This window comes from Oncorhynchus kisutch, linkage group LG19 (assembly GCF_002021735.2).
Source record: "Oncorhynchus kisutch isolate 150728-3 linkage group LG19, Okis_V2, whole genome shotgun sequence".
In the NCBI taxonomy this organism is placed as follows: domain Eukaryota; kingdom Metazoa; phylum Chordata; class Actinopteri; order Salmoniformes; family Salmonidae; genus Oncorhynchus; species Oncorhynchus kisutch.
In genome coordinates this window covers 51,855,941-51,880,074 of record NC_034192.2, presented here as the reverse complement: position 1 = coordinate 51,880,074, position 24,134 = coordinate 51,855,941, and the positions used below count along the sequence as shown (strand labels likewise).

General features: G+C 49.0%; 1 protein-coding gene across 2 annotated transcripts in view; it reads left to right on the top strand.

Annotated features, from left to right (window-relative positions):
* macrod1 (mono-ADP ribosylhydrolase 1) overlaps positions 1-24,134 on the top strand; it is a 109,093-nt gene that overhangs the window by 66,933 nt on the left and 18,026 nt on the right. For both annotated transcript variants that reach the window (XM_031797203.1, XM_031797202.1), the window contains exon 5: positions 4,554-4,670. In XM_031797203.1, the coding sequence (XP_031653063.1) occupies positions 4,554-4,670 (117 nt within the window). The remainder of the gene's footprint in view (positions 1-4,553; positions 4,671-24,134) is intronic.

The window sequence follows — 24,134 nt, the reverse complement described above, 5'->3', positions numbered from 1 at the left end:
CACATTCCTCTCTTTTCTCTTTATTCTCCCTCTTTAATGACTGCCCCTCTCTGAGTTTTCTTTATTTCTCTCATCACTTTCTTTTTTTAAATCTCTGTCCTCAAATCTCTCCTGTCATGCACTCTACCATTCTCCTCTCCTTTCATTTCTCATGTCTCTTTATTCTTTCCTCTTTTCCTCTCCTCAAGAAGAACAAAAAAGGATGGAGAAGAATATGAATATGTAGACTCACAAATTTCCTTCAGTGTTCTCATGAGGTAGGGGTTGAATTGTACATTTATAGATTCACAATCCATTTTCTTTTAAGTGAACTTGTTAGTATTCCCACTTGTCACATTGAATGACTACAGTCATTCTAGAGCTGTGAGAGATATTGTCTTTGTATCTTTGTTGTTTTTGTGTCGTCACATTGTCTTTGTAGGTCTGCGACTTGAAACAGTCATGTGTCTGTTCTCTGTAGTCTGATAAATGCAGGTTTGTGAGCAGTGGCAGGTATTTGGAGCTGTCTGGTATATAAGCCAGGATCATAGAGAACACATATTTCATACACCCCCACAAATCCTTATACTGGAGGTTGTGACACACACACACCGCAGACACACACACACACACACACACACACACCGCAGACACACACACACACCACAGACACAAACCACATGCGCACACTCACATCACGTAACTCTGTCAAATACAAGGTCAAACATAAGGAACCTGAAATTAAAAACGACCTTGCTATGATCTTCTTCCTCTCCCATCTCTCTCCTTTTTCTCTCTCCTATTCTCTAACTATATCTGTATGTCTCTTCCATCAAACTATTTATACATCTATCGCTCTTTCCCTCCATCTCCCATCTCTCCTCCATCCCTCCCTCTCTCCTTTCTCCTCTCTTGGTCTTGTTATAACACTTGTTCTCTATTTCAGTGAGTGAGAGTGTGTGTCGGTGGGGGTGACTAGCTGTCTGGTGCGCGTCACCTCCAGTTCTATTCACACAGCAGCACTGTAACTAAATGCTGCTTCTCTACCCCCCAGGGGACCTAGACAGTCGGTCTGTGTGTTTCTTTCTCAGACAGTCAGTCAGCCATCGTACCCTGCCTTCCACCCTTTGTCACATGGCAATAATGTATGACACAGTGGCAGGGCAGGGTGATAATGTATGACACAGTGGCAGGGCAGGGTGATAATGTCCTGCCCTGCCACTGTGGGGTGGCAGGGCAGGGTGATAATTTATGACACAGTGGCAGGGCATGGTGATAATGTATGACACAGTGGCAGGGCATGGTGATAATATATGACACAGTGGCAGGACAGGGTGATAATGTATGACACAGTGGCAGGGCAGGGTGATAATGTATGACACACTGGCAGGGCATGGTGATAATGTATGACACAGTGGCAGGGCAGGACACAGTGGCAGGGCATGGTGATAATGTATGACACAGTGGCAGTGCATGGTGATAATATATGACACAGTGGCAGGACAAGGTGATAATGTATGACACACTGGCAGGGCATGGTGATAATGTATGACACAGTGGCAGGGCAGGACGATAATGTATCACACATTGGCAGGGCAGGGTGATAATGTATGACACAGTGGCAGGGCAGGACGATAATGTATCACACAGTGGCAGTGCAGGGTGCTAATGTATGACACATTGGCAGGGCAGGGTGATAATGTATGACACATTGGCAGGGCAGGGTGATAATGTATGACTCCGTGGCAGGGCAGGGTGATAATGTATGGCACAGTGGCAGGGCAGGGTGATAATGTATGACGCGGGACAGGGTGATAATGTATGACACAGTGGCAGGGCATGGTGATAATATATGACACAGTGGTAGGGCATGGTGATAATGTATGACACAGTGGCAGGGCATGGTGATAATGTATGACACAGTGGCAGGGCAGGGTGATAATGTATGACACAGTGGCAGGGCGTGGCGATAATGTATGACACAGTGGCAGGGCGTGGTGATAATGTATGACACAGTGTCAGTGCAGGGTGATAATGTATGACACAGTGTCAGGACAGGGTGATAATGTATGACATAGTGGTAATGTATGACACAGTGGCAGGGCAGGGCGATAATGTATGATGCATGACAGGGTGATAATGTATGACACAGTGGCAGGGCATGGTGATAATGTATGACACAGTGACAGGGCAGGGTGATAATGTATGACACAGTGGCATGGCAGGGTGATAATGTAAGACACAGTGGTAGGGCAGGATGATAATGTATGACACTGTGGCAGGGCAGGGTGATAATGTATGACACAGTGGCAGGGCAGGGTGATAATGTAAGACACAGTGGCATGGCAGGGTGATAATGTATGACACAGTGGCAGGGCAGGGTGATAATGTATGACACAGTGGCAGGACAGGGTGATAATGTATGACACACTGGCAGGGCATGGTGATAATGTATGACACAGTGGCAGGGCAGGACACAGTGGCAGGGCATGGTGATAATGTATGACACAGTGGCAGGGCAGGGTGATAATGTAAGACACAGTGGCATGGCAGGGTGATAATGTATGACACAGTGGCAGGGCAGGGTGATAACGTATGACACAGTGGCAGGGCAGGGTGATAACGTATGACACAGTGGCAGCGCAGGATGATAATGTATGACACAGTGGCAGGGCAGGGTGATAATGTATGACACAGTGGCAGGGCAGGGTGATAATGTATGACACACTGGCAGGGCATGGTGATAATGTATGACACAGTGGCAGGGCAGGACACAGTGGCAGGGCATGGTGATAATGTATGACACAGTGGCAGTGCATGGTGATAATATATGACACAGTGGCAGGACAAGGTGATAATGTATGACACAGTGGCAGGGCAGGGTGATAATGTATGACACACTGGCAGGGCATGGTGATAATGTATGACACAGTGGCAGGGCAGGACGATAATGTATCACACATTGGCAGGGCAGGGTGATAATGTATGACACAGTGGCAGGGCAGGACGATAATGTATCACACAGTGGCAGTGCAGGGTGCTAATGTATGACACATTGGCAGGGCAGGGTGATAATGTATGACACATTGGCAGGGCAGGGTGATAATGTATGACTCCGTGGCAGGGCAGGGTGATAATGTATGGCACAGTGGCAGGGCAGGGTGATAATGTATGACGCGGGACAGGGTGATAATGTATGACACAGTGGCAGGGCATGGTGATAATATATGACACAGTGGTAGGGCATGGTGATAATGTATGACACAGTGGCAGGGCATGGTGATAATGTATGACACAGTGGCAGGGCAGGGTGATAATGTATGACACAGTGGCAGGGCGTGGCGATAATGTATGACACAGTGGCAGGGCGTGGTGATAATGTATGACACAGTGTCAGTGCAGGGTGATAATGTATGACACAGTGTCAGGACAGGGTGATAATGTATGACACAGTGGTAATGTATGACACAGTGGCAGGGCAGGGCGATAATGTATGATGCAGGACAGGGTGATAATGTATGACACAGTGGCAGGGCATGGTGATAATGTATGACACAGTGACAGGGCAGGGTGATAATGTATGACACAGTGGCATGGCAGGGTGATAATGTAAGACACAGTGGTAGGGCAGGATGATAATGTATGACACTGTGGCAGGGCAGGGTGATAATGTATGACACAGTGGCAGGGCAGGGTGATAATGTAAGACACAGTGGCATGGCAGGGTGATAATGTATGACACAGTGGCAGGGCAGGGTGATAACGTATGACACAGTGGCAGGGCAGGGTGATAACGTATGACACAGTGGCAGCGCAGGATGATAATGTATGACACAGTGGCAGGGCAGGGTGATAATGTATGACACAGTGGCAGGACAGGGTGATAATGTATGACACAGTGGCAGGGCAGGGTGATAATGTATGGCACAGTGGCAGGGCAGGGTGATAATAAGTGATGTTCCAGGAAGGACACAGTGGCAGGACAGGGTGATAATGTATGACACAGTGGCAGGGCAGGGTGATAATGTATGGCACAGTGGCAGGGCAGGGTGATAATAAGTGATGTTCCAGGAAGGATCCAACCCAACACACTGAACTCACACACCCCCCCACTCCCAGTCCCGTATGGAGCTGAGGAGTTGTTAGAGCTGGGGTGAGGGGTGCTGTGCACTAATGATTGTTAGTTCAATGATCATGGGAAGGAGATAAAGTGTCTCCCAAATCAAATAATAATTTCCCTTGATTTAGATAACGTCAACTGATATTGCTCATCAATATGAAGGGTTCCACAGTGGGAGCTTGTGTGTGTGTGTGTGTGTGTGTGTGTGTGTGTGTGTGTGTGTGTGTGTGTGTGTGTGTGTGTGTGTGGTGTGTGTGTGTGTGTGTGTGTGTGTGTGTGTGTGTGTGTGTGTTTATATGCATGTAAATTATATCTCTCACCCCTCCTCTCACATTAACAATGCACAGGCAATTGTCAATTCACTTCATACCTCATTAACATTTTTTGTTGTTGACAGTTAATACAAATTGTACAAATATTCATCCTCACTTCTCTCTCTTCCCTCTCTCCTCAGTGGATGGTGCAATCCACCGCACGGCCGGCCCCCTCCTGAGGTCTGAGTGTGCTGAGCTTCAAGGGTGTGAGACAGGAGAGGCTAAGATTACAGGGGGCTACGGCCTGCCTGCCAAGTGTGAGTCCATGAGGAGATGATATCCCAGCTATACTGTACATCTCTATCACACAGTGATGATATCCCAGCTATACATCTCTATCACACAGCGATGATATCCCACCTATACATCTCTATCACACAGCGATGATATCCCAGCTATACATCTCTATCACACAGCGATGATATCCCACCTATACATCTCTATCATACAGGGATGATATCCCACCTATACATCTCTATCACACAGCGATGATATCCCAGCTATACATCTCTATCACACAGCGATGATATCCCACCTATACATCTCTATCACACAGCGATGATATCCCAGCTATACATCTCTATCACACAGCGATGATATCCCACCTATACATCTCTATCACACAGGGATGATATCCCAGCTATACATCTCTATCACACAGTGATGATATCCCAGCTATACATCTCTATCACACAGCGATGATATCCCAGCTATACATCTCTATCACACAGCGACGATATCCCACCTATACATCTCTATCACACAGTGATGATATCCCAGCTATACATCTCTATCACACAGGGATGATATCCCACCTATACATCTCTATCACACAGTGATGATATCCCAGCTATACATCTCTATCACACAGGGATGATATCCCAGCTATACATCTCTATCATACAGGGTGGTCTTATAAAATGTTGGAGGCTATACGACCTGTAACAAACAGAGTGAATTATAACACCACCATGCCTTTGGACATCATTCCAACCAACAAAGATAATTGATACATGTTATATCACACAGAGTGAATTATAACATATTCACTGCATATGGTATTATACATCCCTACCCTCCATCTCTCCTTCTCTCCCTCTTTCATCATTCACTTCCTTCTTCCTTGTTCTCCCTTTCTCTCCTCTGTTCTCCTCCCTCCCTCTCTCTCTCTCCTCCCCCTCGCTCTCCTCACACCCTCAATCTCTCCCACCCTCTCTCCTCCCTCCCCCTCTCTCATCCCTTCCCCTCTCTCCTCCCTCCCCCTCTCTTCCCTTCCCCTCTCTCCTCCCTCCCCCTCTCTCTTCCCTCCCCCTCTCTCTTCCCTCACTCTCTCTCCTCTCTCCTCCCTCCCACTCTCTCTTCCCTCACTCTCTCTCTCCTCTCTCCCACCATCTCTCATCCCTCCCCTCTCTCATCCCTCCCCCTCTCTCATCCCTCCCCCTCTCTCTTCCCTCCCCCTCTCTCTTCCCTCCCCCTCTCTCTTCCCTCCCCCTCTCTCCTCCCTCACCCTCTCTCATCCCTCACCCTCTCTCATCCCTCCCCTTCTCTCACACCTCCCCTTCTCTCTTCCCTCCCCCTCTCTCCTCCCTCCCCCCGCTCTCCTCCCACCCTCACTCTCTCCCACCCTCTCTCCTCCCACCCTCACTCTCATCCCTTCCCCTCTATCCTCCCTCCCCCTCTCATCCCTTCCCCTCTATCCTCCCCCCCCCTCTCTCCCCCCCGCTCTCCTCCCTCCCCCTCTCTCTTCCCTCACTCTCTCTCCTCTCTCCCACCATCTCTCATCCCTCCCCCTCTCTCTTCCCTCCACCTCTCTCATCCCTCCCCCTCTCTCTTCCCTCCCCCTCTCTCCTCCCTCCCCCTCTCTTCCCTTCCCCTCTCTCCTCCCTCCCCCTCTCTCTTCCCTCCCCCTCTCTCTTCCCTCACTCTCTCTCCTCTCTCCTCCCTCCCACTCTCTCTTCCCTCCCCCTCTCTCCTCCCTCCCCCTCTCTCTTCCCTCCCCCTCTCTCCTCCAACCTTCCTCCCGTGTCCTGGTGTGGATGCAGTAATTATGTGGTTGGTCTGACTGTGTTTAGAGATTCATACACTCTTTAATGTATTCACTTAGCTATGATGTCCTCCGTTATTTGTGTTTGTGTGTGTCTTTATCTCTCTGCTTGTGGTTGTCCTTGTTTGGATGTGTGTAGGCGTGTGTGTGTTTGTGTGTGTCTTTGTCTCTCTGCTTGTGGTTGTCCTTGGTTGGATGTGTGTATGTGTGTGTGTGTGAGTGTTAAAAGCATGGTGGTAGACTGTTGGATACCAGCTTTTTGTCATTGTTGAGTTAAACTTCACAGTGGGAGAAAGAGTACATGAGAAGACCAATAGACAGAGAGGGGAGAAAGAGTACATGAGAAGACCAATAGACAGAGAGGGGAGAAAGAGTACATGAGAAGACCAATAGACAGAGAGGGGAGAAAGAGTACATGAGAAGACCAATAGACAGAGAGGGGAGAAAGAGTACATGAGAAGACCAATAGACAGAGAGGGGAGAAAGAGTACATGAGAAGACCAATAGACAGAGAGGGGAGAAAGAGAGGGAATAGATGAGAGGAGGGTGGGAGGAAGGAGTTAGTGAAAATGGAGGGTGGGAGGAAGGGGTGAGTGAAAATGGAGGGTGGGAGGAAGGGGTGAGTGAAAATGGATGGTGGGAGGAAGGGGTGAGTGAAAATGGAGGGTGGGAGGAAGGGGTGAGTGAAAATGCAGGGTGGGAGGGTTGATGACTGTAAGGAATTAAAATGAGATGAGCTGTTGTCACAGTGCCTCGTTTTCTCACTATATCATTCTGTGTGTGTAGATGGTGTGAGTTTGTGTTTGGTGGTGACTAGGACAGTGTCTCAGCCTGTCAACAGCTCAGTTCTACTTCATTCTCGCCCACAGAGATGATCTGTCATTGTGCGACATCAGACAGTTCAGACAATGATCACAGGCCTGTTGAAACACACTTATATTGCTTCCCAAATGGCACCCTACCATAGCCCATACAACTCTGGTCAAAGTAGTGCACAATATAGTGGACAGGGTGCCATTTGGGACACAGTCAGTGTCCCTGTGGTACAGGCCTGCTGGGGTGTCTCACTGTGTAGTGCACACAGCCTGCAGAGCACAGCATGTTCAACCAACAGAGAGATACTAAACACAGCCATCCATTAACTAACAGCCCCTAACAGTTGAACTGCCTCAGACTGTTAACCAACATTAACTGTCCAGACTCCAGTGTAACAGCCCTGGAAGACTGGTGGAGAAGAGGAGAATAATTAAGAAACATGGAGAGAGAAATGGGGAGAGAAAGAGAATCTGGCAGAATGACGTAAGAGCGTCAGGCGGAGTGTGTGTATGTGCATGCGTGTGTGCGTTTGTTGTTGTTGTTAGAGTAGGGAACCTTTGGCAGGTAGACCAGACAACCACAGCCCCAGAGTCCACCTGTGTACCGATACTGCATTGTTACCGTGTCAAAACCACAGAGAGTCAGCAACACACACCAGGGAGAGGAGGGAGAGAGAGACAGGAGGGGAGAGAGACAGGGATTGTTTCGTCATCACTGCCAGTTATCCTCTCTCACCTTATCCCTCCATCCCTCCCTCAGTGGCCAATTATTACTAATTAAAATCTCCACCACAAACCTAACAAACACCCTCGCCCTCTTTTCAACAACTCTCCCCCTCTCTTTCTAATCTATACATCTCCTTTACCTGCTTTCATTCTCCCAGTTCCCCTTAGCCTTCCTTCGCTCTCTTCTCCTCTTCTTTATATCTCCCTGTGTTATTGATATTGATAGTTAGTTGAGTATTGACTAAGGAGACAGGGCATAGGACTAAAGACGCATCATGATATTGATAATTAGTTGATTTTTATTTAAGGAGCCAGGGCGTAGGACTAAAGACGCATCATGATATTGATAGTTAGTTGAGTATTGATTAAGGAGCCAGGGCGTAGGACTAAAGACGCATCATGATATTGATAGTTAGTTGAGTATTGATTAAGGAGCCAGGGCGTAGGACTAAAGATGCATCATGATATTGATAGTTAGTTGAGTATTGATTAAGGAGCCAGGGCGTAGGACTAAAGACGCATCATGATATTGATAGTTAGTTGAGTATTGATTAAGGAGCCAGGGCGTAGGACTAAAGATGCATCATGATATTGATAGTTAGTTGAGTATTGACTAAGGAGCCAGGGCATAGGACTAAAGACGCATCATGATATTGATAGTTAGTTGAGTATTGACTAAGGAGCCAGGGCGTAGGACTAAAGATGCATCATGATGTTGATAGTTAGTTGAGTATTGTTAAGGAGCCAGGGCGTAGGACTAAAGACGCATCATGATATTGATAGTTGAGTATTGACTAAGGAGCCAGGGCATAGGACTAAAGACGCATCATGATATTGATAGTTAGTTGAGTATTGACTAAGGAGCCAGGGCGTAGGACTAAAGATGCATCATGATGTTGATAATTAGTTGAGTATTGATTAAGGAGCCAGGGCGTAGGACTAAAGATGCATCACGATATTGATAGTTAGTTGAGTATTGACTAAGGAGCCAGGGCATAGGACTAAAGATGCATCATGATATTGATAGTTAGTTGAGTATTGACTTAGGAGCCAGGGCATAGGACTAAAGATGCATCATGATATTTATAGTTAGTTGAGTATTGACTAAGGAGCCAGGGCGTAGGACTAAAGATGCACCATGATATTGATAGTTAGTTGAGTATTGACTAAGGAGCCAGGGCCTAGGACTAAAGATGCATCATGATATTTATAGTTAGTTGAGTATTGACTAAGGAGCCAGGGCGTAGGACTAAAGATGCATCATGATATTGATAGTTAGTTGAGTATTGACTAAGGAGCCAGGGCGTAGGACGTTTGATGCATCATGATATTGATAGTTAGTTGTGTATTGACTAGGGAGCCAGGGCGTAGGACTAAAGATGCATTGTGTATTGACTAAGGAGCCAGGGCGTAGGACTAAAGATGAGTTGTGTATTGACTAAGGATCCAGGGTGTAGGACTAAAGATGCGTTGTGTATTGACTAAGGAGCAAGGGCGTAGGACCAAAGATGCGTTTTGTATTGACTAAGGAGCCAGGGTGTAGGACTAAAGATGCATCATGATATTGATAGTTAGTTGTGTATTGACTAAGGAGCCATGGCGTAGGACTAAAGTTGCATCATGATATTGATAGGTAGTTGTGTATTGACTAAGGAGCCAGGGCGTAGGACTAAAGGTGCATTGTGTATTGACTAAGGAGCAAGGGCGTAGGACCAAAGATACGTTGTGTATTGACTAAGGAGCCAGGGCGTAGGACTAAAGATGCGTTGTTTATTGACTAAGGAGCCAGGGTGTAGGACTAAAGATGCATCATGATATTGATAGTTAGTTGTGTATTGACTAAGGAGCCAGGGCGTAGGAGTAAAGATGCGTTGTGTATTGACTAAGGAGCCAGGGCGTAGGACTAAAGATGCATCATGATATTGATAGTTAGTTGAGTATTGACTAGGGAGCCAGGGCGTAGGACTAAAGATGCATTGTGTATTGACTAAGGAGCCAGGGCGTAGGACTAAAGATGCGTTGTGTATTGACTAAGGAGCCAGGGCGTAGGACTAAAGATGCATCATGATATTGATAGTTAGTTGAGTATTGACTAGGGAGCCAGAGCGTAGGACTAAAGATGCATCATGATATTGATAGTTAGTTGAGTATTGACTAGGGAGCCAGGGCGTAGGACTAAAGATGCATTGTGTATTGACTAAGGAGCCAGGGCGTAGGACTAAAGATGCGTTGTGTATTGACTAAGGAGCCAGGGCGTAGGACTAAAGATGCATCATGATATTGATAGTTAGTTGTATATTGACTAAGGAGCCAGGGTGTAGGACTAAAGATGCATCATGATATTGATAGTTAGTTGTGTATTGACTAAGGAGCGAGGGCGTAGGACTAAAGATGTGTTGTGTATTGACTAAGGAGCCAGGGCGTATGACTAAAGATGCATCATGATATTGATAGTTAGTTGTGTATTGACTAAGGAGCGAGGGCGTAGGACTAAAGATGTGTTGTGTATTGACTAAGGAGCCAGGGCGTAGGACTAAAGATGCATTTTGTATTGACTAAGGAGCCAGGGCGTGGGACTAAAGATGCGTTGTGTATTGACTAAGGAGCCAGGGCGTAGGACTAAAGATGCGTTTTGTATTGACTAAGGAGCCAGGGCGTGGGACTAAGGGTGCATTGTGTATTGACTAAGGAGCAAGGGCGTAGGACCAAAGATGCATTGTGTATTGACTAAGGAGCCAGGGCGTAGGACTAAAGATGCATCATGATATTGATAGTTAGTTGTGTATTGACAAAGGAGCCAGGGCGTAGGAGTAAAGATGCGTTGTGTATTGACTAAGGAGCCAGGGCGTAGGACTAAAGATGCATCATGATATTGATAGTTAGTTGTATATTGACTAAGGAGCCAGGGCGTAGGACTAAAGATGCATCATGATATTGATAGTTAGTTGAGTATTGACTAAGGAGCCAGGGTGTAGGACTAAAGATGCGTTGTGTATTGACTAAGGAGCCAGGGCGTAGGACTAAAGATGCATCATGATATTGATAGTTAGTTGTATATTGACTAAGGAGCCAGGGTGTAGGACTAAAGATGCATCATGATATTGATAGTTAGTTGTGTATTGACTAAGGAGCCAGGGCGTAGGACTAAAGATGCATCATGATATTGATAGTTAGTTGAGTATTGACTAGGGAGCCAGGGCGTAGGACTAAAGATGCATCATGATATTGATAGTTAGTTGTGTATTGACTAAGGAGCGAGGGCGTAGGACTAAAGATGTGTTGTGTATTGACTAAGGAGCCAGGGCGTATGACTAAAGATGCATCATGATATTGATAGTTAGTTGTGTATTGACTAAGGAGCGAGGGCGTAGGACTAAAGATGTGTTGTGTATTGACTAAGGAGCCAGGGCGTAGGACTAAAGATGCGTTTTGTATTGACTAAGGAGCCAGGGCGTGGGACTAAAGATGCGTTGTGTATTGACTAAGGAGCCAGGGCGTAGGACTAAGGATGCGTTTTGTATTGACTAAGGAGCCAGGGCGTGGGACTAAGGGTGCATTGTGTATTGACTAAGGAGCAAGGGCGTAGGACCAAAGATGCATTGTGTATTGACTAAGGAGCCAGGGCGTAGGACTAAAGATGCATCATGATATTGATAGTTAGTTGTGTATTGACAAAGGAGCCAGGGCGTAGGAGTAAAGATGCATCATGATATTGATAGTTAGTTGAGTATTGACTAAGGAGCCAGGGTGTAGGACTAAAGATGCGTTGTGTATTGACTAAGGAGCCAGGGCGTAGGACTAAAGATGCGTTTTGTATTGACTAAGGAGCCAGGGCGTGGGACTAAGGGTGCATTGTGTATTGACTAAGGAGCAAGGGCGTAGGACCAAAGATGCATTGTGTATTGACTAAGGAGCCAGGGCGTAGGACTAAAGATGCGTTGTGTATTGACTAAGGAGCCAGGGCGTAGGACTAAAGATGCATCATGATATTGATAGTTAGTTGTATATTGACTAAGGAGCCAGGGCGTAGGACTAAAGATGCATCATGATATTGATAGTTAGTTGTGTATTGACAAAGGAGCCAGGGCGTAGGAGTAAAGATGCGTTGTGTATTGACTAAGGAGCCAGGGCGTAGGACTAAAGATGCATCATGATATTGATAGTTAGTTGTATATTGACTAAGGAGCCAGGGCGTAGGACTAAAGATGCATCATGATATTGATAGTTAGTTGAGTATTGACTAAGGAGCCAGGGTGTAGGACTAAAGATGCGTTGTGTATTGACTAAGGAGCCAGGGCGTAGGACTAAAGATGCATCATGATATTGATAGTTAGTTGAGTATTGACTAAGGAGCCAGGGCGTAGGACTAAAGATGCGTTGTGTATTGACTAAGGAGCCAGGGCGTGGGACTAAAGATGCGTTGTGTATTGACTAAGGAGCCAGGGCGTAGGACTAAGGATGCGTTTTGTATTGACTAAGGAGCCAGGGCGTGGGACTAAGGGTGCATTGTGTATTGACTAAGGAGCAAGGGCGTAGGACCAAAGATGCATTGTGTATTGACTAAGGAGCCAGGGCGTAGGACTAAAGATGCATCATGATATTGATAGTTAGTTGTGTATTGACAAAGGAGCCAGGGCGTAGGAGTAAAGATGCATCATGATATTGATAGTTAGTTGAGTATTGACTAAGGAGCCAGGGTGTAGGACTAAAGATGCGTTGTGTATTGACTAAGGAGCCAGGGCGTAGGACTAAAGATGCGTTTTGTATTGACTAAGGAGCCAGGGCGTGGGACTATGGGTGCATTGTGTATTGACTAAGGAGCAAGGGCGTAGGACCAAAGATGCATTGTGTATTGACTAAGGAGCCAGGGCGTAGGACTAAAGATGCGTTGTGTATTGACTAAGGAGCCAGGGCGTAGGACTAAAGATGCATCATGATATTGATAGTTAGTTGTATATTGACTAAGGAGCCAGGGCGTAGGACTAAAGATGCATCATGATATTGATAGTTAGTTGTGTATTGACAAAGGAGCCAGGGCGTAGGAGTAAAGATGCGTTGTGTATTGACTAAGGAGCCAGGGCGTAGGACTAAAGATGCATCATGATATTGATAGTTAGTTGTATATTGACTAAGGAGCCAGGGCGTAGGACTAAAGATGCATCATGATATTGATAGTTAGTTGAGTATTGACTAAGGAGCCAGGGTGTAGGACTAAAGATGCGTTGTGTATTGACTAAGGAGCCAGGGCGTAGGACTAAAGATGCATCATGATATTGATAGTTAGTTGTATATTGACTAAGGAGCCAGGGTGTAGGACTAAATATGCGTTGTGTATTGACTAAGGAGCCAGGGCGTAGGACTAAAGATGCATCATGATATTGATAGTTAGTTGTGTATTGACTAAGGAGCGAGGGCGTAGGACTAAAGATGCGTTGTGTATTGACTAAGGAGCCAGGGCGTAGGACTAAAGATGCGTTTTGTATTGACTAAAGAGCCAGGGCGTGGGACTAAGGGTGCATTGTGTATTGACTAAGGAGCAAGGGCGTAGGACCAAAGATGCATTGTGTATTGACTAAGGAGCCATGGCGTAGGACTAAAGTTGCATCATGATATTGATAGGTAGTTGTGTATTGACTAAGGAGCCAGGGCGTAGGACTAAAGATGCGTTGTGTATTGACTAAGGAGCCAGGGCGTAGGACTAAAGATGCATCATGAAGTAAGATAGATCATTAATTCTTCTTTCTTCTTCGTGATAGCGGTTCATCTAGCTAACAGCAGATCTGTTGCTCTAGGTGTTGCTTTGTACTGCAGGCTCCATACTGGGTGGTGGTGTTAATACATTAACTTAATTCATTCAATGCTTAAAACACGGTCTGGTGTGGTTCTGAGAAAAAAAAGAGGGGATTAGAAGACTATTTGAAGCTCTGTTTAGGAAAATGATGTCAGATCCTTTTATCATTGTGATTTTGTTCCTCTCCGTCCCCCTGTTTCTCTCTCTCTCTCTGTCGGTTTATCTCTTTCTGTCTCTCCGTCCCCCTGTCTCTCTCTGTCCCCCTGCTACTCTCTCTGTGCCTCTCGGTCCCCCTTTCTTTCTGTCTCTCTCCGTCCCACTGTTTCTCTCTGTCTCTCTCTGTCCCCCTGCTACTCTCTCTGTGTCTCTCGGTCCCCCTTTATTTCTCTGTCTCTCTCCGTCCCCCTGTCTCTCTCTGTCCCCCTGCTACTCTCTCTGTGTCTCTCGGTCCCCCTTTCTTTCTCTGTCTCTCTCCGTCCCACTGTTTCTCTCTGTCTCTCTCCGTCCCCTTGTCTCTCTCCGTCCCCTTGTCTCTCTCCGTCCCACTGTTTCTCTCTCTGTCTCTCTCCGTCCCCTTGTCTCTCTCCGTCCCACTGTTTCTCTCTCTGTCTCTCTCCGTCCCCCTGTTTCTCTCTCTCTCCGCCCCCCTGTTTCTCTCTCTCTCTCTCCGTCCCCCTGTTTCTCTCTCTCTCCGCCCCCCTGTTTCTCTCTCTCTCTCTCTCCGTCCCCCTGTCTCTCTCTCCGTCCCCCTGTTTCTCTCTCTCTCCGTCCCCCTGTTTCTCTCTCTCTCCGTCCCCCTGTTTCTCTCTCTCTCTCTCTCCGTCCCCGTTTCTCTCCCTCTCTCCGTCCCCCTGTTTCTCTCTCGGTCCCCCTGTCTCTCTCTCTCTCCGTCCCTCTGTTTCTCTCTCTGTCTCCAGTTGGATGGTTGTTTACAATAAGTCCTCTCCTCAAGAGGGAACCGAGGGGCCCTCAGGGCTTTAAGGAACAGAACTGGGGCCTTTCTTTGTGCCAAAGCCTGGGCCTGGATTTAGTGCACTTTCTGCTTCACTGAGCACGAACTGAGGCCTGACACCCAGAGGGTCGCCTGGAATGGGAGTTAAAAAGGAAAAAGACAGATGGGAGTGGAGAGAAAGGAAGGGAATGAGAGGATAGAGAAAGAGAGGTGGAGGAGGGACGGAAGTTTTTAATAAAAGGCAATCGCAGTGACTCTCAGGCAAGAATTCAGTGTCCAGGACAGAGGGGAGGTGTCAGGGGGATGAAAATAGAAGTGACACTGAAACAGGTTGAATCGCCAGGATAATAGGGGGGAATATGACACAAAAGCAAAGTAGGAGTGGGTGTTACAGGATCACATGACTTTCACTTTTATTTTGGGTTCAGACTAGAATGACAACCAAATATGAAAGAGGATGTACACACACACACACACACACACACACACATACACACACACACACACACACACACACACACACACACACTCTGAACTGTATTATCCATGCATGGTCAACTGTGTATCATGTCCAAACTTCTCCTCTCATTCCCATCTCTCTCTCTCTTTCAGTAATATGTGCCTGACTCAGGTGATGTATGGGGAAACTAAACAAACAGAAAATCGATAATGTAAACAACAGTGGAGAGAGGCAGTAAATTACACCCCACAGACAGCACTGTCTAACTGAGGTGACAGAGGGGGGAAGAGAGAGGGACAGTGAGGAGGAGGGTTGAGAGCGAGGGAGAAAGTGAAGTGTAGAAAGGAAGAATGGAGAAAGGGACGATTAAAGAGTAGAGAAAAAGTGCGGAAATTATAAATTGTAGTGAAAAACAAAGTAGAGAATTGTGTTTTTAGATTTCGAGAATAAAGAGAGTTGGACTATATGATGGGCTCAGACTCAGTGGTAGAGTGTGGTGGTGGCTCAGACTCAGTGGTTTAGTGTGGTGGTGACTCAGTGGTATAGTGTGGTGGGGGCTCAGTGGTATAGTGTGGTGGTGGCTCAGACTCAGTGGTATAGTGTGGTGGTGACTCAGACTCAGTGGTATAGTGTGGTGGTGGCTCAGACTCAGTGGCATAGTATAGTGGTGGCTCAGACTCAGTGGTATAGTGTGGTGGTGGCTCAGACTCAGTGGTATAGTGTGGTGGTGGCTCAGACTCAGTGGTATAGTGTAGTGGTGGCTCAGACTCAGTGGTATAGTGTGGTGGTGACTCAGACTCAGTGGTATAGTGTGGTGGTGGTATAGTGTGGTGGTGACTCAGTGGTATAGTGTGGTGGTGGCTCAGTGGTATAGTGTGGTGGGGGATCAGTGGTATAGTGTGGTGGGGGATCAGTGGTATAGTGTGGTGGTGGCTCAGTGGTATAGTGTGGTGGGGGATCAGTGGTATAGTGTGGTGGGGGATCAGTGGTATAGTGTGGTGGTGACTCAGTGGTATAGTGTGGTGGGGGCTCAGTGGCATAGTGTGGTGGGGGATCAGTGGTATAGTGTGGTGGGGGATCAGTGGTATAGTGTGGTGGTGACTCAGTGGTATAGTGTGGTAGTGGTATAGTGTGGTGGGGGATCAGTGGTATAGTGTGGTGGGGGATCAGTGGTATAGTGTGGTGGTGACTAAGTGGTATAGTGTGGTGGTGGCTCAGACTCAGTGGTATAGTGTGGTGGTGACTCAGACTCAGTGGTATAGTGTGGTGGTGGCTCAGTGGCATAGTGTGGTGGGGGATCAGTGGTATAGTGTGGTGGTGACTCAGTGGCATAGTGTGGTGGGGGATCAGTGGTATAGTGTGGTGGTGGCTCAGTGGTATAGTGTGGTGGTGGCTCAGACTCAGTGGTATAGTGTGGTGGTGGCTCAGACTCAGTGGTATAGTGTGGTGGTGGCTCAGTGGTATAGTGTGGTGGTGGCTCAGACTCAGTGGCATAGTATAGTGGTGGCTCAGACTCAGTGGTATAGTGTGGTGGTGGCTCAGACTCAGTGGTATAGTGTGGTGGTGGCTCAGACTCAGTGGTATAGTGTAGTGGTGGCTCAGACTCAGTGGTATAGTGTGGTGGTGACTCAGACTCAGTGGTATAGTGTGGTGGTGGATCAGTGGTATAGTGTGGTGGTGACTCAGTGGTATAGTGTGGTGGTGGCTCAGTGGTATAGTGTGGTGGGGGATCAGTGGTATAGTGTGGTGGGGGATCAGTGGTATAGTGTGGTGGTGGCTCAGTGGTATAGTGTGGTGGGGGATCAGTGGTATAGTGTGGTGGGGGATCAGTGGTATAGTGTGGTGGTGACTCAGTGGTATAGTGTGGTGGGGGCTCAGTGGCATAGTGTGGTGGGGGATCAGTGGTATAGTGTGGTGGGGGATCAGTGGTATAGTGTGGTGTGTGGTGGTGACTCAGTGGTATAGTGTGGTGGTGGCTCAGTGGTATAGTGTGGTGGGGGATCAGTGGTATAGTGTGGTGGGGGATCAGTGGTATAGTGTGGTGGTGACTCAGTGTTATAGTGTGGTGGGGGATCAGTGGTATAGTGTGGTGGGGGATCAGTGGTATAGTGTGGTGGTGGCTCAGTGGTATAGTGTGGTGGGGGATCAGTGGTATAGTGTGGTGGGGGATCAGTGGTATAGTGTGGTGGGGGATCAATGGTATAGTGTGGTGGTGGCTCAGTGGTATAGTGTGGTGGGGGATCAGTGGTATAGTGTGGTGGGGGATCAGTGGTATAGTGTGGTGGTGACTAAGTGGTATAGTGTGGTGGTGGCTCAGACTCAGTGGTATAGTGTGGTGGTGACTCAGACTCAGTGGTATAGTGTGGTGGTGGCTCAGTGGCATAGTGTGGTGGGGGATCAGTGGTATAGTGTGGTGGTGACTCAGTGGCATAGTGTGGTGGGGGATCAGTGGTATAGTGTGGTGGTGACTCAGACTCAGTGGTATAGTGTGGTGGTGGCTCAGTGGTATAGTGTGGTGGTTGCTCAGACTCAGTGGTATAGTGTGGTGGTGGCTCAGACTCAGTGGTATAGTGTGGTGGTGGCTCAGTGGTATAGTGTGGTGGGGGCTCAGTGGTATAGTGTGGTGGTGGCTCAGTGGTATAGTGTGGTGGGGGCTCAGTGGTATAGTGTGGTGGGGGCTCAGTGGTATAGTGTGGTGGTGACTCAGTGGTATAGTGTGGTGGTGGCTCAGACTCAGTGGTATAGTGTGGTGGTGACTCAGACTCAGTTTTATAGTGTGGTGGGGGCTCAGTGGTATAGTGTGGTGGTGACTCAGTGGTATAGTGTGGTGGTGACTCAGTGGTATAGTGTGGTGGTGGCTCAGTGGTATAGTGTGGTGGGGGCTCAGACTCAGTGGTATAGTGTGGTGGGGGCTCAGACTCAGTGGTATAGTGTGGTGGGGGCTCAGACTCAGTGGTATAGTGTGGTGGTGGCTCAGACTCAGTGGTATAGTGTGGTGAGGGCTCAGACTCAGTGGTATAGTGTGGTGGGGGCTCAGACTCAGTGGTATAGTGTGGTGGGGGCTCAGACTCAGTGGTATAGTGTGGTGGGGGCTCAGACTCAGTGGTATAGTGTGGTGGGGGCTCAGACTCAGTGGTATAGAGTGGTGGGGGCTCAGACTCAGTGGTATAGTGTGGTGGGGGCTCAGACTCAGTGGTATAGTGTGGTGGTGGCTCAGACTCAGTGGTATAGTGTGGTGGTGGCTCAGACTCAGTGGTATAGTGTGGTGGTGGCTCAGTGGTATAGTGTGGTGGTGGCTCAGACTCAGTGGCATAGTATAGTGTTGGCTCAGACTCAGTGGTATAGTGTGGTGGTGGCTCAGACTCAGTGGTATAGTGTGGTGGTGGCTCAGACTCAGTGGTATAGTGTAGTGGTGGCTCAGACTCAGTGGTATAGTGTGGTGGTGACTCAGACTCAGTGGTATAGTGTGGTGGTGGATCAGTGGTATAGTGTGGTGGTGACTCAGTGGTATAGTGTGGTGGTGGCTCAGTGGTATAGTGTGGTGGGGGATCAGTGGTATAGTGTGGTGGGGGATCAGTGGTATAGTGTGGTGGTGGCTCAGTGGTATAGTGTGGTGGGGGATCAGTGGTATAGTGTGGTGGGGGATCAGTGGTATAGTGTGGTGGTGACTCAGTGGTATAGTGTGGTGGGGGCTCAGTGGCATAGTGTGGTGGGGGATCAGTGGTATAGTGTGGTGGGGGATCAGTGGTATAGTGTGGTGTGTGGTGGTGACTCAGTGGTATAGTGTGGTGGTGGCTCAGTGGTATAGTGTGGTGGGGGATCAGTGGTATAGTGTGGTGGGGGATCAGTGGTATAGTGTGGTGGTGACTCAGTGTTATAGTGTGGTGGGGGATCAGTGGTATAGTGTGGTGGGGGATCAGTGGTATAGTGTGGTGGTGGCTCAGTGGTATAGTGTGGTGGGGGATCAGTGGTATAGTGTGGTGGGGGATCAGTGGTATAGTGTGGTGGGGGATCAATGGTATAGTGTGGTGGTGGCTCAGTGGTATAGTGTGGTGGGGGATCAGTGGTATAGTGTGGTGGGGGATCAGTGGTATAGTGTGGTGGTGACTAAGTGGTATAGTGTGGTGGTGGCTCAGACTCAGTGGTATAGTGTGGTGGTGACTCAGACTCAGTGGTATAGTGTGGTGGTGGCTCAGTGGCATAGTGTGGTGGGGGATCAGTGGTATAGTGTGGTGGTGACTCAGTGGCATAGTGTGGTGGGGGATCAGTGGTATAGTGTGGTGGTGACTCAGACTCAGTGGTATAGTGTGGTGGTGGCTCAGTGGTATAGTGTGGTGGTTGCTCAGACTCAGTGGTATAGTGTGGTGGTGGCTCAGACTCAGTGGTATAGTGTGGTGGTGGCTCAGTGGTATAGTGTGGTGGGGGCTCAGTGGTATAGTGTGGTGGTGGCTCAGTGGTATAGTGTGGTGGGGGCTCAGTGGTATAGTGTGGTGGGGGCTCAGTGGTATAGTGTGGTGGTGACTCAGTGGTATAGTGTGGTGGTGGCTCAGACTCAGTGGTATAGTGTGGTGGTGACTCAGACTCAGTTTTATAGTGTGGTGGGGGCTCAGTGGTATAGTGTGGTGGTGACTCAGTGGTATAGTGTGGTGGTGACTCAGTGGTATAGTGTGGTGGTGGCTCAGTGGTATAGTGTGGTGGGGGCTCAGACTCAGTGGTATAGTGTGGTGGGGGCTCAGACTCAGTGGTATAGTGTGGTGGTGGCTCAGACTCAGTGGTATAGTGTGGTGAGGGCTCAGACTCAGTGGTATAGTGTGGTGGGGGCTCAGACTCAGTGGTATAGTGTGGTGGGGGCTCAGACTCAGTGGTATAGTGTGGTGGGGGCTCAGACTCAGTGGTATAGTGTGGTGGGGGCTCAGACTCAGTGGTATAGAGTGGTGGGGGCTCAGACTCAGTGGTATAGTGTGGTGGGGGCTCAGACTCAGTGGTATAGTGTGGTGGGGGCTCAGACTCAGTGGTATAGTGTGGTGGTGGCTCAGACTCAGTGGTATAGTGTAGTGGTGGCTCAGACTCAGTGGTATAGTGTGGTGGTGACTCAGACTCAGTGGTATAGTGTGGTGGTGGATCAGTGGTATAGTGTGGTGGTGACTCAGTGGTATAGTGTGGTGGTGGCTCAGTGGTATAGTGTGGTGGGGGATCAGTGGTATAGTGTGGTGGGGGATCAGTGGTATAGTGTGGTGGTGGCTCAGTGGTATAGTGTGGTGGGGGATCAGTGGTATAGTGTGGTGGGGGATCAGTGGTATAGTGTGGTGGTGACTCAGTGGTATAGTGTGGTGGGGGCTCAGTGGCATAGTGTGGTGGGGGATCAGTGGTATAGTGTGGTGGGGGATCAGTGGTATAGTGTGGTGTGTGGTGGTGACTCAGTGGTATAGTGTGGTGGTGGCTCAGTGGTATAGTGTGGTGGGGGATCAGTGGTATAGTGTGGTGGGGGATCAGTGGTATAGTGTGGTGGTGACTCAGTGTTATAGTGTGGTGGGGGATCAGTGGTATAGTGTGGTGGGGGATCAGTGGTATAGTGTGGTGGTGGCTCAGTGGTATAGTGTGGTGGGGGATCAGTGGTATAGTGTGGTGGGGGATCAGTGGTATAGTGTGGTGGGGGATCAATGGTATAGTGTGGTGGTGGCTCAGTGGTATAGTGTGGTGGGGGATCAGTGGTATAGTGTGGTGGGGGGATCAGTGGTATAGTGTGGTGGTGACTAAGTGGTATAGTGTGGTGGTGGCTCAGACTCAGTGGTATAGTGTGGTGGTGACTCAGACTCAGTGGTATAGTGTGGTGGTGGCTCAGTGGCATAGTGTGGTGGGGGATCAGTGGTATAGTGTGGTGGTGACTCAGTGGCATAGTGTGGTGGGGGATCAGTGGTATAGTGTGGTGGTGACTCAGACTCAGTGGTATAGTGTGGTGGTGGCTCAGTGGTATAGTGTGGTGGTTGCTCAGACTCAGTGGTATAGTGTGGTGGTGGCTCAGACTCAGTGGTATAGTGTGGTGGTGGCTCAGTGGTATAGTGTGGTGGGGGCTCAGTGGTATAGTGTGGTGGTGGCTCAGTGGTATAGTGTGGTGGGGGCTCAGTGGTATAGTGTGGTGGGGGCTCAGTGGTATAGTGTGGTGGTGACTCAGTGGTATAGTGTGGTGGTGGCTCAGACTCAGTGGTATAGTGTGGTGGTGACTCAGACTCAGTTTTATAGTGTGGTGGGGGCTCAGTGGTATAGTGTGGTGGTGACTCAGTGGTATAGTGTGGTGGTGACTCAGTGGTATAGTGTGGTGGTGGCTCAGTGGTATAGTGTGGTGGGGGCTCAGACTCAGTGGTATAGTGTGGTGGGGGCTCAGACTCAGTGGTATAGTGTGGTGGGGGCTCAGACTCAGTGGTATAGTGTGGTGGTGGCTCAGACTCAGTGGTATAGTGTGGTGAGGGCTCAGACTCAGTGGTATAGTGTGGTGGGGGCTCAGACTCAGTGGTATAGTGTGGTGGGGGCTCAGACTCAGTGGTATAGTGTGGTGGGGGCTCAGACTCAGTGGTATAGTGTGGTGGGGGCTCAGACTCAGTGGTATAGAGTGGTGGGGGCTCAGACTCAGTGGTATAGTGTGGTGGGGGCTCAGACTCAGTGGTATAGTGTGGTGGTGGCTCAGACTCAGTGGTATAGTGTGGTGGTGGCTCAGACTCAGTGGTATAGTGTGGTGGTGGCTCAGTGGTATAGTGTGGTGGTGGCTCAGACTCAGTGGCATAGTATAGTGTTGGCTCAGACTCAGTGGTATAGTGTGGTGGTGGCTCAGACTCAGTGGTATAGTGTGGTGGTGGCTCAGACTCAGTGGTATAGTGTAGTGGTGGCTCAGACTCAGTGGTATAGTGTGGTGGTGACTCAGACTCAGTGGTATAGTGTGGTGGTGGATCAGTGGTATAGTGTGGTGGTGACTCAGTGGTATAGTGTGGTGGTGGCTCAGTGGTATAGTGTGGTGGGGGATCAGTGGTATAGTGTGGTGGGGGATCAGTGGTATAGTGTGGTGGTGGCTCAGTGGTATAGTGTGGTGGGGGATCAGTGGTATAGTGTGGTGGGGGATCAGTGGTATAGTGTGGTGGTGACTCAGTGGTATAGTGTGGTGGGGGCTCAGTGGCATAGTGTGGTGGGGGATCAGTGGTATAGTGTGGTGGGGGATCAGTGGTATAGTGTGGTGTGTGGTGGTGACTCAGTGGTATAGTGTGGTGGTGGCTCAGTGGTATAGTGTGGTGGGGGATCAGTGGTATAGTGTGGTGGGGGATCAGTGGTATAGTGTGGTGGTGACTCAGTGTTATAGTGTGGTGGGGGATCAGTGGTATAGTGTGGTGGTGGCTCAGTGGTATAGTGTGGTGGTGGCTCAGTGGTATAGTGTGGTGGGGGATCAGTGGTATAGTGTGGTGGGGGATCAGTGGTATAGTGTGGTGGGGGATCAATGGTATAGTGTGGTGGTGGCTCAGTGGTATAGTGTGGTGGGGGATCAGTGGTATAGTGTGGTGGGGGATCAGTGGTATAGTGTGGTGGTGACTAAGTGGTATAGTGTGGTGGTGGCTCAGACTCAGTGGTATAGTGTGGTGGTGACTCAGACTCAGTGGTATAGTGTGGTGGTGGCTCAGTGGCATAGTGTGGTGGGGGATCAGTGGTATAGTGTGGTGGTGACTCAGTGGCATAGTGTGGTGGGGGATCAGTGGTATAGTGTGGTGGTGACTCAGACTCAGTGGTATAGTGTGGTGGTGGCTCAGTGGTATAGTGTGGTGGTGGCTCAGACTCAGTGGTATAGTGTGGTGGTGGCTCAGTGGTATAGTGTGGTGGGGGCTCAGTGGTATAGTGTGGTGGTGGCTCAGTGGTATAGTGTGGTGGGGGCTCAGACTCAGTGGTATAGTGTGGTGGGGGCTCAGACTCAGTGGTATAGTGTGGTGGGGGCTCAGACTCAGTGGTATAGTGTGGTGGGGGCTCAGACTCAGTGGTATAGAGTGGTGGGGGCTCAGACTCAGTGGTATAGTGTGGTGGGGGCTCAGACTCAGTGGTATAGTGTGGTGGGGGCTCAGACTCAGTGGTATAGTGTGGTGGTGGCTCAGACTCAGTGGTATAGTGTAGTGGTGGCTCAGACTCAGTGGTATAGTGTGGTGGTGACTCAGACTCAGTGGTATAGTGTGGTGGTGGATCAGTGGTATAGTGTGGTGGTGACTCAGTGGTATAGTGTGGTGGTGGCTCAGTGGTATAGTGTGGTGGGGGATCAGTGGTATAGTGTGGTGGGGGATCAGTGGTATAGTGTGGTGGTGGCTCAGTGGTATAGTGTGGTGGGGGATCAGTGGTATAGTGTGGTGGGGGATCAGTGGTATAGTGTGGTGGTGACTCAGTGGTATAGTGTGGTGGGGGCTCAGTGGCATAGTGTGGTGGGGGATCAGTGGTATAGTGTGGTGGGGGATCAGTGGTATAGTGTGGTGTGTGGTGGTGACTCAGTGGTATAGTGTGGTGGTGGCTCAGTGGTATAGTGTGGTGGGGGATCAGTGGTATAGTGTGGTGGGGGATCAGTGGTATAGTGTGGTGGTGACTCAGTGTTATAGTGTGGTGGGGGATCAGTGGTATAGTGTGGTGGGGGATCAGTGGTATAGTGTGGTGGTGGCTCAGTGGTATAGTGTGGTGGGGGATCAGTGGTATAGTGTGGTGGGGGATCAGTGGTATAGTGTGGTGGGGGATCAATGGTATAGTGTGGTGGTGGCTCAGTGGTATAGTGTGGTGGGGGATCAGTGGTATAGTGTGGTGGGGGATCAGTGGTATAGTGTGGTGGTGACTAAGTGGTATAGTGTGGTGGTGGCTCAGACTCAGTGGTATAGTGTGGTGGTGACTCAGACTCAGTGGTATAGTGTGGTGGTGGCTCAGTGGCA